This window comes from Bradysia coprophila, unplaced genomic scaffold, assembly GCF_014529535.1.
Source record: "Bradysia coprophila strain Holo2 unplaced genomic scaffold, BU_Bcop_v1 contig_583, whole genome shotgun sequence".
In the NCBI taxonomy this organism is placed as follows: Eukaryota; Metazoa; Arthropoda; class Insecta; order Diptera; family Sciaridae; genus Bradysia; species Bradysia coprophila.
The window spans coordinates 815,639-832,106 of record NW_023503823.1 but is presented as its reverse complement, the minus strand read 5'-3'; the positions used below and the strand labels follow the sequence as shown (position 1 = coordinate 832,106).

Here is a 16,468-nt window from a genome sequence, read left to right as displayed (position 1 = left end):
CAAAGTCCTTTGTATGGGATGAAAAATTCTAGAAGCTATATCTCGGGCTAGGAGGCTTGGACTCATACAATTTTTTGTCAGTATATGCCTAGCATTAGTAGCTATCGATTGAGTATAGTGAGACATGAGTCCAAGGCTGACATCTGGTAGCTCTGGAACAAAGTCCTTTGTATGGGATGAAAAATTCTAGAAGCTATATCTCGGGCCAGGAGGCTTGGACTCATACAATTTTTTGTCAGTATATGCCTAGCATTAGTAGCTATCGATTGAGTATAGTGAGACATGAGTCCAAGGCTGACATCTGGTAGCTCTGGAACAAAGTCCTTTGTATGGGATGAAAAATTCTAGAAGCTATATCTCGGGCTAGGAGGCTTGGACTCATACAATTTTTTGTCAGTATATGCCTAGCATTAGTAGCTATCGATTGAGTATAGTGAGACATGAGTCCAAGGCTGACATCTGGTAGCTCTGGAACAAAGTCCTTTGTATGGGATGAAAATTTCTAGAAGCTATATCTCGGGCCAGGAGGCTTGGACTCATACAATTTTTTGTCAGTATATGCCTAGCATTAGTAGCTATCGATTGAGTATAGTGAGACATGAGTCCAAGGCTGACATCTGGTAGCTCTGGAACAAAGTCCTTTGTATGGGATGAAAAATTCTAGAAGCTATATCTCGGGCCAGGAGGCTTGGACTCATACAATTTTTTGTCAGTATATGCCTAGCATTAGTAGCTATCGATTGAGTATAGTGAGACATGAGTCCAAGGCTGACATCTGGTAGCTCTGGAACAAAGTCCTTTGTATGGGATGAAAATTTCTAGAAGCTATATCTCGGGCTAGGAGGCTTGGACTCATATAATTTTTTGTCAGTGTTTACCTATCACTAGTAGCTATCGATTGATTATAGTGAGACATGAGTCCAAGACTGACATCTGGTAGCTCTGGAACAAAGTCCTTTGTATGGAATGAAAAATTCTAGAAGCTATATCTCGGGCCAGGAGGCTTGGACTCATACAATTTTTTGTCAATATTTGCCTAGCACTAGTAGCAATCGATTGAGTATAGTGAGACATGAGTCCAAGGCTGACATCTGGTAGCTCTGGAACAAAGTCCTTTGTATGGGATGAAAAATTCAAGAAGCTATATCTCGGGCGAGGAGGCTTGGACTCATATAATTTTTTATCAGTATTTACCTAGCACTAGTAGCTATCGATTGAGCATAGTAAGACATGAGTCCAAGGCTGACATATGGTAGCTCTGGAACAAAGTCCTTTGTATGGAATGAAAAATTCTAGAAGCTATATCTCGGGCCAGGAGACTTGGACTCATACAATTTTTTGTCAATATTTTCCTAGCAATAGTAGCAATCGATTGAGCATAGTAAGACATGAGTCCAAGGCTGACATCTGGTAGCTCTGGAACAAAGTCCTTTGTATGGAATGAAAAATTCTAGAAGCTATATCTCGGGCTAGGAGGCTTGGACTCATACAATTTTTTGTCAGTGTTTACCTATCGCTAGTAGTTATCGATTGATTATAGTGAGACATGAGTCCAAGGCTGACTTCTGGTAGCTCTGGAACAAAGTCCTTTGTATGGGATGAAAAATTCTAGAAGCTATATCTCGGGCCAGGAGGCTTGGACTCATACAATTTTTTGTCAATATTTGCCTGGCACTAGTAGCAATCGATTGAGTATAGTGAGACATGAGTCCAAGGCTGACATCTGGTAGCTCTGGAACAAAGTCCTTTGTATGGGATGAAAAATTCTAGAAGCTATATCTCGGGCTAGGAGGCTTGGACTCATACAATTTTTTGTCAGTATATGCCTAGCATTAGTAGCTATCGATTGAGTATAGTGAGACATGAGTCCAAGGCTGACATCTGGTAGCTCTGGAACAAAGTCCTTTGTATGGGATGAAAAATTCTAGAAGCTATATCTCGGGCCAGGAGCCTTGGACCCATGAGGTATTTTGGATTTTGAAGTCTTAATTTACAAGCTTTCAAAATATTATAAGAAGACGTCGATCCGAGGCTTCCTTCTCATCCAAAACCAATAAAAGCAATTGGTACAATCAATGAGCCCAGATAAATACTATTCGACAATTACCGTACTTCATGTAAGAACGATTTAGCTCACATGAATTGTCATGAGCTGATGTGTGAGAGGGCCCGTGTTCGATCCCAGAGATGTGCGATTTTTTATTTCAGAAATTCAACTCTCTCTCAAGAGAGAGCTTAGGATGCGTTCACTTTTCATGTGCTGGTTTCTCTCATGTGCTGGCGTACCAGTAATCATTCAAGTACATTTTGCATTGATGATTTTAAAGCGCTTGATATCAGTATTCTTCTGGTACACATTAGACCTGTCGTATTTGATCCATTCGATTACACGTTTTCGTTTCGTTTCGTCATCAGTGTTATTTCAAGTTTAGATATAGATTTTACTCAACTTAATTATTTTCACATTCGTTTTGTTTAGCATTAATTACTAGAGGGAAATGGATCTGATTAATACTTCAGAGGTAAAGCATTTCGTCAGTTACATTGCAGAATATATAGAAACTGGTTATGCGTGATTCATGTTCCATTTCAATTGCCCATATACTTTGTTCAACCTGTACAACAAATGTGCCGTCGTTGATACCCTTAATTTTATCACCAGAAAGTTAAATCAATTTTTCTTGCTTAAAAAACAGCGGAACTGGGACGATACACCTGTTGAAATTCCCCCAGAAGTGGTCCAAACAATTATTGGAATAGAACGACTGCAACATGAACAGTTCCATAATACCACCACTGTCATCCCGACTATCACGTTCGATAGTCTCCTTTTAAATCACAGAGCATCCAATAGTGATTACCCGAACGAAGCGTTAGCCGAATTAGGACCGGAATTTCCAAGAGCCGAATTAGGCGCTGAATTCGATGGTGATCAAGCTCCAAGTGGTTGTGACATCGAACTACCAAAAACTAACCTCAACAGAGTGATGTATAGCAACGTTCGCGAATATGGCACAGATCTCTGTGCAGAAATTTGTCCGACCAGCAACAACTGTGGTTCAGGCTTAGAGGAAAACTCAACAATAACGGCTATAAGAATTCAATTACAACAGCAGCGAGAGAAGTTCCTAGCATTGCAAGAGAATATGTTAGGCTTAAATGGTCAAATAAAGCAGCGATACGAGACGATTTTAGAATTTCCAAGGCAGTTGAATACGGAACACGAGTTTCATCGGCCGAATGTCCCGACGATAGACCAACAGCTACAGCTACCACTACAGACGAAGGTGAGCTCTGTACATATTTCAATCACAAAATGATTTCCATAACTAATTTTCGTAGGTTTATCAAGTCCCAACGTCTGAACATTTTGATGGAACGCACTCGGAAATCGCCGAAACAATCAGGACGAATCAACTGTCGTCACTAAGGTACTCTGGTCGAATGGAACATATCCAAGAGTAAGGATGGCAATCGTTCTGCAATTTTTAAAAGTTTTAACTTGCGGACTAATTTCAGAATTGACATTTTGCACTCGTCTACAGGAGACGTCACACGATCGGAAGACGATGCAGAACTGCATTGTAAATCAGAACATCCAACGCCATCATATCAAGAAGATAGTTTCAACCTATCAGAAGAGTCATTTAGGATGAAGCAGGTAACTCACTGGACTTTAGTTGTCCTTATTTTAACTAACTTAAAAATTCAATTTTTTGCTGGTTCTGCTCTTCTTCTTTCTTCAAAGCTCAATACTCGTTCGTCGGAACGAATGTGATTCTAAATATTTTGCTAATTATCGTTCATCGCTTCAGGTTCGTTCCGACCAGATTAGTAAAGGTGAAACCGAGACATCTACTAGAAAGCCACGAGACTCTCCTAAAAGTAAGTTTCTTTCTCGAAATAACTTTTCGCAAAGTGAATCGATACAACTGACTTTTGTCCGAACTTTGAAGGATCGAAAATTTATACCTGTGGAGAGTGTAAGAAGGAATTCAATTGGAAGGGCAGTCTTACCGTACATTTAAGGATCCACAGTGGTAAGTACGGGGAAATGTGTTCGTACAACGAAATGCAGCAAAACTGAAAAATTTTGTTTCCTAGGCGAGAAGCCCCACAAGTGTAAGCATTGTAATTCTGCTTTCAGTCAATCAAGCGGTTTGAAAAAACATCAACTGGTTCACTCTGGTAAGTGAAAAGAAAGAATAGTCTCCTAGAGCAACACTACGCAATAATTCAATTATTTTTAGGTGAGAGACCCTACAAGTGTAAGGATTGTAATTCTGCTTTCAGTCTATTAAACACTTTGAAAATACATCAACGGGTTCATACCGGTAAGTGAAAAGAAAAAAAAATCTGCAAGAGCAGCGCTACGCAATAGTTTAACTTCAAAAATTATTTTTAGGTGAGAGACCCTACAAGTGTAAGCATTGTAATTCTGCTTTCAGTCAATCAAGCGGTTTGAAAAAACATCAACTGGTTCACTCTGGTAAGTGAAAAGAAAGAATAGTCTCCTAGAGCAACACTACGCAATAATTCAATTATTTTTAGGTGAGAGACCCTACAAGTGTAAGGATTGTAATTCTGCTTTCAGTCTATTAAACACATTGAAAGCACATCAACGGGTTCATACCGGTAAGTGAAAAGAAAAAAAAATCTGCAAGAGCAGTGCTACGCAATAGTTCAACTTCAAAAATTATTTTTAGGTGAGAGACCCTACAAGTGTAAGGATTGTAATTCTGCTTTCAGTCAATCAAGCGGTTTGAAAAAACATCAACTGGTTCACTCTGGTAAGTGAAAAGAAAGAATAGTCTCCTAGAGCAACACTACGCAATAATTCAATTATTTTTAGGTGAGAGACCGTACAAGTGTAAAGATTGTAATTCTGCTTTCGGTCTATTACGCACTTTGAAAACACATCAACGGGTTCATACCGGTAAGTGAAAAGAAAAAAAAATCTGCAAGAGCAGTGCTACGCAATAGTTCAACTTCAAAAATTATTTTTAGGTGAGAGACCCTACAAGTGTAAGGATTGTAATTCTGCTTTCAGTCTATTAAACACTTTGAAAATACATCAACGGGTTCATACCGGTAAGTGAAAAGAAAAAAAAATCTGCAAGAGCAGCGCTACGCAATAGTTTAACTTCAAAAATTATTTTTAGGTGAGAGACCCTACAAGTGTAAGCATTGTAATTCTGCTTTCAGTCAATCAAGCGGTTTGAAAAAACATCAACTGGTTCACTCTGGTAAGTGAAAAGAAAGAATAGTCTCCTAGAGCAACACTACGCAATAATTCAATTATTTTTAGGTGAGAGACCCTACAAGTGTAAAGATTGTAATTTTGCTTTCGGTCTATTACGCACTTTGAAAACACATCAACGGGTTCATACCGGTAAGTGAAAAGAAAAAAAAAATTGCAAGAGCAGTGCTACGCAATAGTTCAACTTCAAAAATTATTTTTAGGTGAGAGACCCTACAAGTGTAAGGATTGTAATTCTGCTTTCAGTCAATCAGGCGGTAAGACATCAACGGGTTCATTCCAGTAAGATTACTTCATGTAATCTTTTATCGATCCAATTATAATAATCCAATTTTTAACTTCAGATGAAAAGCCGTTCATCTGTAATATTTACCAAAAGCCATTCCCACGAAAGGATTATTTGACGGCTCACTTGGATATTCACAGCAGTTAGTCTATCCACTACGAGAATCACACTGCCAAAATTAATCGAAATTTAAATTTTAGGTAAAAAGACTCACTAATGTAACGAATGTGAAAAGGAATTCACTTTTCGATCTAATTTAACGCAGCACCTCCAAATCCACTCTAAAAAGAAAGTAGCACAGCCCTAAAAGAATTCATGTACGCAAACAGTTACAACTACTCTACAGCTAATCCTTTTGGAATGAGTTGAACCGTTTTTTGACTAATTTTTTTTTGCAATTTTTGTATGTTCACGCAATCCTTATGTTATTCTCTGGAAAGTGCTTTCAGGCCAAAAATAAAATTATTTTACATTCGCCTTCCATCGAAAATAAGACTTTAAATCGAATTCGCATATTTAGAAAATGTCAAAATGTTCACCGCTAACACATAGACAAATTTGTAATCTCTAGGGATGAAATATTGGAATTTGTAATCTCTAGGGATGAAATATTGGAAATTGTTAACCTAGAGTTAACAAACTGGAAAGCGCCGTGTATATGATACAAATCGATCATAATTGTAGTAGACATAGCAAACTGAGAGACTTCTCTCTCTTCAAAAACGAATGCTGTCAAGAATCGTTGTCGTGTTGTTGCAATATTTTTGTGTGCTATTGAAGTGATCGACATATTTTGTGTTTGTTTGGTGCTTAGTTTTCGATTAAATTGATAATTTTTGGTGTTTTGCGTGATTTTCGATGAAAGGCGAATGTAAAAGCCATTAAATGACTCGGGTCGAAAAAGATTTTTAAAAATTCTCGGTGTATGTGTGAGCCTCGAGGGTATTGTAACATTCGAATGCGATTGTGAACCTCGGTAAACCTCGGTTCACAAACACGCATTCTCATGTTACAATACCCTCTCAGCTCACACATACACCTCGAATTTTTAAAAATCGTTTTTCGACCCATGTGATTTAAATAACTATTGACGTTTTCTCCTTAAACCTATGGAATTGATTTATCATGTTTCCAATCCTTGCAATTAATCCTGATTTGTGTTTCTCGCTAGTCCACTGAGGAAGTTGCGGGAAGAAAAACATCTGCATGAGTAGTAAGACTTAAATTATTTGCCGCAGCATTTACGTGTACCGATTGTTCAATATTTAATTAAAACCAAATTGTTGTGATGTTACTTGAAATGCAAAAAAACCGTCTTTTTGCGGAAATCATAATGTGAAATGCAAAAAAACCGTCTTTGCTGTTCTGTAAATTTTTACATTCTTTTGTCAGTTGCAAATTTCTGATTAAACTTTGAATTGATACTGTCATACTTAGTCATTTATTTACATCGTTAGCATCATTAGGCTTGAAACAACGAAATTGCAGTATAAGTGTGAATTCGCTCACCGAGAGAATTATTGTTACATGAGTATGTATGCGTTGTCGAGACGAAGCATACTTACGAATGTGACAATAATTTTCGAGGTTAAACGAATTCACACTCATACTACAATTGAGTTATTCAAGCCGAATGATGTACACAATTTTACACGCGCCCCTCCATGGAACACAGACACAACGAAAACAAATTAAGCATTCATAATGAATTTGTACACATCGTTCAAGGTTGAACTTGAATGTATAGAAGAAGAATTAGAATAAAAAAAAGAAACCGAAAATACGCGATGTAAAGCCGAACGAGTTGATCGCTCGATGTGCATCACAGTTCTCGTTGACGGAGGGTAAGCTCCACCTTCGTATCAAATTTCTTTCTTTGACGAATAACATAAACTCCACCATTAAGTAAAACATCGCCGGGATCCCTAGACCTGTTTGCATGGTCTGCTGTGAGAGAGCTAAAAACGTGTGATTTCCAATAACTTTTGACGCTTGATATTCTCTGTTTTCATAGAGGGGAGCGTGTAAAAGAAATTATCTGACATTCGTCGTAGTGGAGCGTGTTTTTTTATTATCATTGTTTCCGTTTTCCAGTTTTAACCCAACAAAATTTGTCTTCTTTCGGATCGATCAGTTCCTAACATTCTTGAATGGCACTCATAGTGCTTACTATTTAAGCAAAATGTGTTCAAATAAGCCCAAGGAGCGAAAGTGACATAAAAATGTAAGCCAAAGTAGCGAAAGCGAAGCGTGGCGTGAATAACCTTATTTTCTTAATTCAAATGTGTAGATAAATTGCGTTTTAGATGACAGTTCAGAGTCCCTATTTTCAACCATGAGAAACAAAAAAGATGTCACCGAAAAGATCGTTTTCCAGTCTTGTGGCTTCAATTGATCATTTTTTAAATAACGCTTTTTATTTAAAGAATAAATTACTTTTGTGCTGAGTTTACTTTGAAATGTTGAGCGCCGACGCAAAAATATGTAGATGTGCATGAGTTTGACAGCATAATTTTCGAGAGGCTCCTTTGGCAGCTGTCATTAAAAGCACTCTTGCTTGAAGTGCGTTGGTCCTAAACAATTTATAAGGAAAAAGACCACATAGCCGTACACATTTTAGTTTGTGAGTTTTTATAACTTTTATCGTTCGGATCCTGACTATCCAAGGAACTCATTCAACAATTCTGGTAATTTTCGTTGATGTGAAACACGGCAGAGTAAAATAAACCAGGCAGGAGCGGTTCATTTTCAAAACGCCAAATAAGGGACCTTATACACTGGTCCCTAGTCGAATCAGCGCTACTGCCTGGTTAACTTTACACTGTCGTGTTTGAAACAATCAAATCTGCAAAGTTTACACATTCAAGTACATTTTGCATTGATGATTTTAAAGCGCTTGATATCAGTATTCTTCTGGTACACATTAGACCTGTCGTATTTGATCCATTCGATTACACGTTTTCGTTTCGTTTCGTCATCAGTGTTATTTAAAGTTTAGATATAGATTTTACTCAACTTAATTATTTTCACATTCGTTTTGTTTAGCATTAATTACTAGAGGGAAATGGATCTGATTAATACCTCAGAGGTAAAGCATTTCGTCAGTTACATTGCAGAATATATAGAAACTGGTTATGCGTGATTCATGTTCCATTTCAATTGCCCATATACTTTGTTCAACCTGTACAACAAATGTGCCGTCGTTGATACCCTTAATTTTATCACCAGAAAGTTAAATCAATTTTTCTTGCTTAAAAAACAGCGGAACTGGGACGATACACCTGTTGAAATTCCCCCAGAAGTGGTCCAAACAATTATTGCTGGAATAGAACGACTGCAACATGAACAGTTCCATAATACCACCACTGTCATCCCGACTATCACGTTCGATAGTCTCCTTTTAAATCACAGAGCATCCAATAGTGATTACCCGAACGAAACGTTAGCCGAATTTGGGCCGGAATTTCCAACAGTCGAATTAGGCGCTGAATTCGATGGTGATCAAGCTCCAAGTGGTTGTGACATCGAACTACCAAAAACTAACCTCAACAGAGTGATGTATAGCAACGTTCGCGAATATGGCACAGATCTCTATGCAGAAATTTGTCCGACCAGCAACAACTGTGGTTCAGGCGTAGAGGAAAACTCAACAATAACGGCTATAAGAATTCAATTACAACAGCAGCGAGAGAAGTTCCTAGCATTGCAAGAGAATATGTTAGGCTTAAATGGTCAAATAAAGCAGCGATACGAGACGATTTTAGAATTTCCAAGGCAGTTGAATACGGAACACGAGTTTCATCGGCTGAATGTCCCGACGATAGACCAACAGCTACAGCTACCACTACAGACGAAGGTGAGCTCTGTACATATTTCAATCACAAAATGATTTCCATAACTAATTTTCGTAGGTTTATCAAGTCCCAACGTCTGAACATTTTGATGGAACGCACTCGGAAATCGCCGAAACAATCACGACGAATCAACTGTCGTCACTAAGGTACTCTGGTCGAACGGAACAATTCCAAGAGTAAGGATGGCAATCGTTCTGCAATTTTTAAAAGTTTTAACTTGCGGACTAATTTCAGAATTGACATTTTGCACTCGTCTACAGGAGACGTCACACGATCGGAAGACGATGCAGAACTGCATTGTGAATCAGAACATCCAACGCCATCATACCAAGAAGATAGTTTCAATCTATCAGAAGAGTCATTTAGGATGAAGCAGGTAACTCACTGGACTTTAGTTGTCCTTATTTTAACTAACTTAAAAATGCAATTTTTTTGCTGGTCTTCTTCTTCTTTTTTCTTCAAAGCTCAATACTCGTTCGTCGGAACGAATGTGATTCTAAATATTTTGCTAATTTCTCGTTCATCGCTTCAGGTTCGTTCCGACCAGATTAGGAAAGTTGAAACCGAGACATCTACTAGAAAGCCACGAGACTCTCCTAAAAGTAAGTTTCTGTCTCGAAATAACTTTTCGCAAAGTGAATAGATACAACTGACTTTTGTCCGAACTTTGAAGGATCGAAAATTTATACCTGTGGAGAGTGTAAGAAGGAATTCAATTGGAAGGGCAGTCTTACCGTACATTTAAGGATCCACAGTGGTAAGTACGGGGAAATGTGTTCGTACAACGAAATGCTGCAAAACTGAAAAATTTTGTTTCCTAGGCGAGAAGCCCCACAAGTGTAAGCATTGTAATTCTGCTTTCAGTCAACCAGGCGATCTTAAAAAACATCAACTGGTTCACTCTGGTAAGTGAAAAGAAAGAATAGTCTCCTAGAGCAACACTACGCAATAATTCAATTATTTTTAGGTGAGAGACCCTACAAGTGTAAGGATTGTAATTCTGCTTTCAGTCGATCAAGCGGTTTGAAAACACATCAACGGGTTCATACCGGTAAGTGAAAAGAAAAGAAAATCTGCAAGAGCAGCGCTACGCAATAGTTCAACTTCAAAAATTATTTTTAGGTGAGAGACCCTACAAGTGTAAGTATTGTAATTCTGCTTTCAGTCAATCAAGCGGTTTGATAAGACATCAAGTGGTTCATTCCAGTAAGTGAACATGTAATCTTTTATCGATCCATGTCGGTAACTTGCAAATAGAATCTCTTCTCCTAACCTATAATCCAATTTTTAACTTCAGATGAAAGGCCGTTCATCTGTAATATTTGCCAAAAGCCATTCCCACTAAAGGATTATTTGAAGGCTCACTTGCAAATTCACAGCAGTTAGTCTATCCACTACGAGAATCACACTGCCAAAATTAATCGAAATTTTAATTTTAGGTAAAAAGACTCACAAATGTAACGAATGTGAAAAGGAATTCACTTTCCGATGTAATTTAACGCAGCACCTCCAAATCCACTCTAAAAAGAAAGTAGCACAGCCCTAAAAGAATTCATGTACGCAAACAGTTCCTTACAACTACTCTACAGCTAATCCTTTTGGAATGAGTTGAACCGTTTTTTGGCTATTTTTTTTGCAATTTTTGTATGTTCACGCAATCCTTATTTTATTCTCTGTAAAGTGCTTTCAGGCCAAAAATAAAATTATTTTGACGTTTTTTCCTTAAACCTATGTTTCCAATCCTTGCAATCAATCCTGATTTGTGTTTCTCGCTGGTCCACTGAGGAAGTTGCGGGAAGAAAAACATCTATATGAGTAGTAAGACTTAAATTATTTGCCGCAGCATTTACGTGTACCGATTGTTCAATATTTAATTTAAACCAAATTGTTGTGATGTTACTTGAAATGCAAAAAAACCGTCTTTTTGCGGAAATCATAATGTGAAATGCAAAAAAAAACGTCTTTGCTGTTCTGTAAATTTTTACATTCTTTTGTCAGTTGCAAATTTGTGATTAAACAAATTTGAATTGATACTGTCATACTTAGTCATTCGGGTCATACTTAGTAAAAAATGGCGTTTTTAATAGTTATTTGTGTATCTGTTTTGGACGATTGTTTTTAGGCAATTTCGCTTGTTGTAGCCCGAACGAAGTGAGGGCTACATGCGAAAGTGCCTAAAATCAATCGTCCAAAACAGATACTCAAAAAAATTTTCATGTAAGGGGTCGAAAACCTGAGAAAAATATCGAAACTCCCTCATTTTCGGCCCCGACACATGAAATAGTTATTTACATCATTAGCATCATTAGGCTTGAAACAACGAAATTGCAGTATAAGTGTGAATTCGCTCACCGAGAGAATTATTGTTACATGAGTATGTTATGTATGCGTTGTCGAGACGAAGCATACTTACGAATGTGACAATAATTCTCGAGGTTAAACGAATTCCCACACATACTACAATTGAGTTGTTCAAGCAGAATGATGTACACAATTTTACACGCGCCCCTCCATGGGACAGAAACAACGAAAACAAATTAAGCATTCATAATGAATTTGTACACATCGTTCAAGGTTGAACTTGAATGTATAGAAGAAGAATTAGAATAAAAAAAGAAACCGAAAATACGCGATGTAAAGCCGAACGAGTTGATCGCTCGATGTGCATCACAGTTCTCGTTGACGGAGGGTAAGTAAAACATCGCCGGGATCCCTAGACCTGTTTGCATGGTCTGCTGTGAGAGAGCTAAAAACGTGTGATTTCCAATAACTTTTGACGCTTGATATTCTCTGTTTTCATAGAGGGGAGCGTGTAAAAGAAATTATCTGACATTCATCGTAGTGGAGCGTGTTTTTTTTATCATCATTTCCGTTTTCCAGTTTTAACCCAACTAAATTTGTCTTCTTTCGGAGCGATCAGTTCTTAACATTCTTGAATGGCACTCATAGTGCTTACTATTTAAGCAAAATGTGTTCAAATAAGCCCAAGGAGCGAAAGTGACATAAAAATGTAAGCCAAAGTAGCGAAAGCGAAGCGTGGCGTGAATAACCTTATTTTCTTAATTCAAATGTGTAGATAAATTGCGTTTTAGATGACAGTTCAGAGTCCCTATTTTCAATCATGAGAAACAAAAGTGATGTCACCGAAAAGATCGTTTTCCAGTCTTGTGCCTTCAATTGATGTTTTTTTTAAATAAAGCTTTTTATTATTATTTAAAGAATAAATTACTTTTGTGCTGAGTTTACTTTGAAATGTTGAGCGCCGACGCAAAAATATGTAGATGTGCATGAGTTTGACAGCATAATTTTCGAGAGGCTACTTTGGCAGCTGTCATTAAAAGCACTCTTGCTTGAAGTGCGTTGGTCCTAAACAATTCATATGGAAAAAGACCACATAGCCGTACACATTTTAGTTTGTGAGTTTTTATAACTTTTATCGTTCGGATCCTGACTATCCAAGGAACTCATTCAACAATTCTGGTAATTTTCGTTGATGTGAAACACGGCAGAGTAAAATAAACCAGGCAGAAGCGGTTCATTTTCAAAACGCCAAATAAGGGACCTTATACACTGGTCCCTAGTCGAATCAGCGCTACTGCCTGGTTAACTTTACACTGTCGTGTGTGAAACAATCAAATCTGCAAAGTTTACACATTCAAGTACATTTTGCATTGATGATTTTAAAGCGCTTGATATCACATTCAACATAATTGCGGCTTGTCAACTTTCGGCACCCTGGACTTTACTTCAATAGTCGTGGAATACCTCCAAATAAATTTCTAAAAATCTAGAATTCAGTTTTGGATTTTTAGAAATTTATTTGGAGTCATTCCTCGACTTATTAAGTAAAGTCCAGGGTGTCGAAAGTTGGCAAGCCGCAAATAATTTCAATGTGATATCAGTATTCTTCTGGTACACATTAGACCTGTCGTATTTGATCCATTCGATTACACGTTTTCGTTTCGTTTCGTCATAAGTGTTATTTAAAGCTTAGATATAGATTTTACTCAACTTAATTATTTTAACATTCGTTTTGTTTAACATTAATTACTAGAGGGAAATGGATCTGATTAATACCTCAGAGGTAAAGTATTTCGTCAGTTACATTGCAGAATATATAGAAACTGGTTATGCGTGATTCATGTTGCATTTCAATTGCCCATATACTTTGTTCAACCTGTACAACAAATGTGCCGTCGTTGATACCCTTAATTTTATCACCAGAAAGTTAAATCAATTTTTCTTGCTTAAAAAACAGCGGAACTGGGACGATACACCTGTTGAAATTCCCCCAGAAGTGGTCCAAACAATTATTGCTGGAATAGAACGACTGCAACATGAACAGTTCCATAATACCACCACTGTCATCCCGACTATCACATTCGATAGTCTCCTTTTAAATCACAGATCATCCAATAGTGATTACCCGAACGAAGCGTTAGCCGAATTAGGACCGGAATTTCCAAGAGCCGAATTAGGCGCTGAATTCGATGGTGATCAAGCTCCAAGTGGTTGTGACATCGAACTACCAAAAACTAACCTCAACAGAGTGATGTATAGCAACGTTCGCGAATATGGCACAGATCTCTGTGCAGAAATTTGTCCGACCAGCAACAACTGTGGTTCAGGCTTAGAGGAAAACTCAACAATAACGGCTATAAGAATTCAATTACAACAGCAGCGAGAGAAGTTCCTAGCATTGCAAGAGAATATGTTAGGCTTAAATGGTCAAATAAAGCAGCGATACGAGACGATTTTAGAATTTCCAAGGCAGTTGAATACGGAACACGAGTTTCATCGGCTGAATGTCCCGACGATAGACCAACAGCTACAGCTACCACTACAGACGAAGGTGAGCTCTGTACATATTTCAATCACAAAATGATTTCCATAACTAATTTTCGTAGTTTTATCAAGTCCCAACGTCTGAACATTTTGATGGAACGCACTCGGAAATCGCCGAAACAATCACGACGAATCAACTGTCGTCACTAAGGTACTCTGGTCGAATGGAACAATTCCAAGAGTAAGGATGGCAATCGTTCTGCAATTTTTATATGGAAGTTTTATGTTGCGGACTAATTTCAGAATTGACATTTTGCACTCGTCTACAGGAGACGTCACACGATCAGAAGACGATGCAGAAATGTATTGTAAATCAGAACATCCAACGCCATCATACCAAGAAGATAGTTTCAACCTATCAGAAGAGTCATTTAGGATGAAGCAGGTAACTCACTGGACTTTAGTTGTCCTTATTTTATCTAACTTAAAAATGCAATTTTTTTGCTGGTCTTCTTCTTCTTCTTTCTTCAAAGCTCAATACTCGTTCGTCGGAACGAATGTGATTCTAAATATTTTGCTAATTATCGTTCATCGCTTCAGGTTCGTTCCGACCAGATTAGTAAAGGTGAAACCGAGACATCTACTAGAAAGCCACGAGACTCTCCTAAAAGTAAGTTTCTTTCTCGAAATAACTTTTCGCAAAGTGAATCGATACAACTGACTTTTGTCCGAACTTTGAAGGATCGAAAATTCATACCTGTGGAGAGTGTAAGAAGGAATTCAAGCGGAAGTGGAATCTTATCTTACATTTAAGGGTACACAGTGGTAAGTACGCGGGAATGTAACTGGTGGTCTTTGTTTTCGTCCAAGAGAGAAATTCTGCAAAACTGAAAAATTTTGTTTCTTAGGCGAGAAGCCCCACAAGTGTAAGGATTGTAATTCTGCTTTCTGTCAATTAAGCAATTTGATAAAACATCAACTGGTTCACTCTGGTAAGTGAAAAGAAAGAAAAGTCTCCTAGAGCATCACTACGCAATAATTCAATTATTTTTAGGTGAGAGACCCTACAAGTGTAAGGATTGTAATTCTGCTTTCAGTCAATCAGGCGGTTTAATAAGACATCAACGGGTTCATTCCGGTAAGTGAAAAGAAAAAAAAAATCTGCAAGAGCAGCGCTACGCAATAGTTTAACTTCAAAAATTATTTTTAGGTGAGAGACCCTACAAGTGTAAGGATTGTAATTCTGCTTTCAGTCTATTAAACACTTTGAAAATACATCAACGGGTTCATACCGGTAAGTGAAAAGAAAAAAAAATCTGCAAGAGCAGCGCTACGCAATAGTTTAACTTCAAAAATTATTTTTAGGTGAGAGACCCTACAAGTGTAAGCATTGTAATTCTGCTTTCAGTCAATCAAGCGGTTTGAAAAAACATCAACTGGTTCACTCTGGTAAGTGAAAAGAAAGAATAGTCTCCTAGAGCATCACTACGCAATAATTCAATTATTTTTAGGTGAGAGACCCTACAAGTGTAAGGATTGTAATTCTGCTTTCAGTCTATTAAACACTTTGAAAATACATCAACGGCTTCATACCGGTAAGTGAAAAGAAAAAAAAATCTGCAAGAGCAGCGCTACGCAATAGTTTAACTTCAAAAATTATTTTTAGGTGAGAGACCCTACAAGTGTAAGCATTGTAATTCTGCTTTCAGTCAATCAAGCGGTTTGAAAAAACATCAACTGGTTCACTCTGGTAAGTGAAAAGAAAGAAAAGTCTCCTAGAGCATCACTACGCAATAATTCAATTATTTTTAGGTGAGAGACCCTACAAGTGTAAGGATTGTAATTCTGCTTTCAGTCTATTAAACACTTTGAAAATACATCAACGGCTTCATACCGGTAAGTGAAAAGAAAAAAAAATCTGCAAGAGCAGCGCTACGCAATAGTTTAACTTCAAAAATTATTTTTAGGTGAGAGACCCTACAAGTGTAAGGATTGTAATTCTGCTTTCAGTCAATCAGGCGGTTTGATAAGACATCAACGGGTTCATTCCAGTAAGTGTAATCTTTTATCGATCCAATTATAATAATCCAATTTTTAACTTCAGATGAAAAGCCGTTCATCTGTAATATTTACCAAAAGCCATTCCCACGAAAGGATTATTTGACTGCTCACTTGGATATTCACAGCAGTTAGTCTATCCACTACGAGAATGACACTGCCAAAATTAATCGAAATTTTGATTTTAGGTAAAAAAGAATGTGAAATGGAATTCACTTGTCGATC

The 16,468-nt window shown here is 37.6% G+C and overlaps 2 protein-coding genes across 2 annotated transcripts in view; both read left to right on the top strand.

Annotated features, from left to right (window-relative positions):
• The first annotated feature begins 2,498 nt into the window (after positions 1 to 2,498).
• Positions 2,499 to 16,468, top strand: part of LOC119083231 (zinc finger protein 271-like) — a 700,255-nt gene continuing 686,285 nt past the window's right edge. Inside the window, exons 1-24 of the mRNA XM_037192892.1 lie at positions 2,499 to 2,522; positions 2,697 to 3,296; positions 3,343 to 3,461; positions 3,520 to 3,661; positions 3,816 to 3,885; positions 3,957 to 4,040; positions 4,105 to 4,188; positions 4,251 to 4,334; positions 4,406 to 4,489; positions 4,552 to 4,635; positions 4,707 to 4,790; positions 4,853 to 4,936; positions 5,008 to 5,091; positions 5,163 to 5,246; positions 5,309 to 5,350; positions 10,273 to 10,278; positions 15,142 to 15,177; positions 15,240 to 15,323; positions 15,396 to 15,479; positions 15,551 to 15,634; positions 15,697 to 15,780; positions 15,852 to 15,935; positions 15,998 to 16,081; positions 16,153 to 16,236. Coding sequence (XP_037048787.1) covers positions 2,499 to 2,522; positions 2,697 to 3,296; positions 3,343 to 3,461; positions 3,520 to 3,661; positions 3,816 to 3,885; positions 3,957 to 4,040; positions 4,105 to 4,188; positions 4,251 to 4,334; positions 4,406 to 4,489; positions 4,552 to 4,635; positions 4,707 to 4,790; positions 4,853 to 4,936; positions 5,008 to 5,091; positions 5,163 to 5,246; positions 5,309 to 5,350; positions 10,273 to 10,278; positions 15,142 to 15,177; positions 15,240 to 15,323; positions 15,396 to 15,479; positions 15,551 to 15,634; positions 15,697 to 15,780; positions 15,852 to 15,935; positions 15,998 to 16,081; positions 16,153 to 16,236 — 2,383 coding nt within the window. The remainder of the gene's footprint in view (positions 2,523 to 2,696; positions 3,297 to 3,342; positions 3,462 to 3,519; positions 3,662 to 3,815; positions 3,886 to 3,956; positions 4,041 to 4,104; positions 4,189 to 4,250; positions 4,335 to 4,405; positions 4,490 to 4,551; positions 4,636 to 4,706; positions 4,791 to 4,852; positions 4,937 to 5,007; positions 5,092 to 5,162; positions 5,247 to 5,308; positions 5,351 to 10,272; positions 10,279 to 15,141; positions 15,178 to 15,239; positions 15,324 to 15,395; positions 15,480 to 15,550; positions 15,635 to 15,696; positions 15,781 to 15,851; positions 15,936 to 15,997; positions 16,082 to 16,152; positions 16,237 to 16,468) is intronic.
• Positions 8,539 to 9,958, top strand: LOC119083281. Its single transcript, XM_037192970.1, has 5 exons — positions 8,539 to 8,634; positions 8,809 to 9,411; positions 9,458 to 9,576; positions 9,635 to 9,776; positions 9,865 to 9,958. Exons 1-5 carry the CDS (start codon positions 8,611 to 8,613, stop codon positions 9,892 to 9,894), a joined length of 918 nt encoding a protein of 305 aa, XP_037048865.1. The 5' UTR covers positions 8,539 to 8,610; the 3' UTR covers positions 9,895 to 9,958.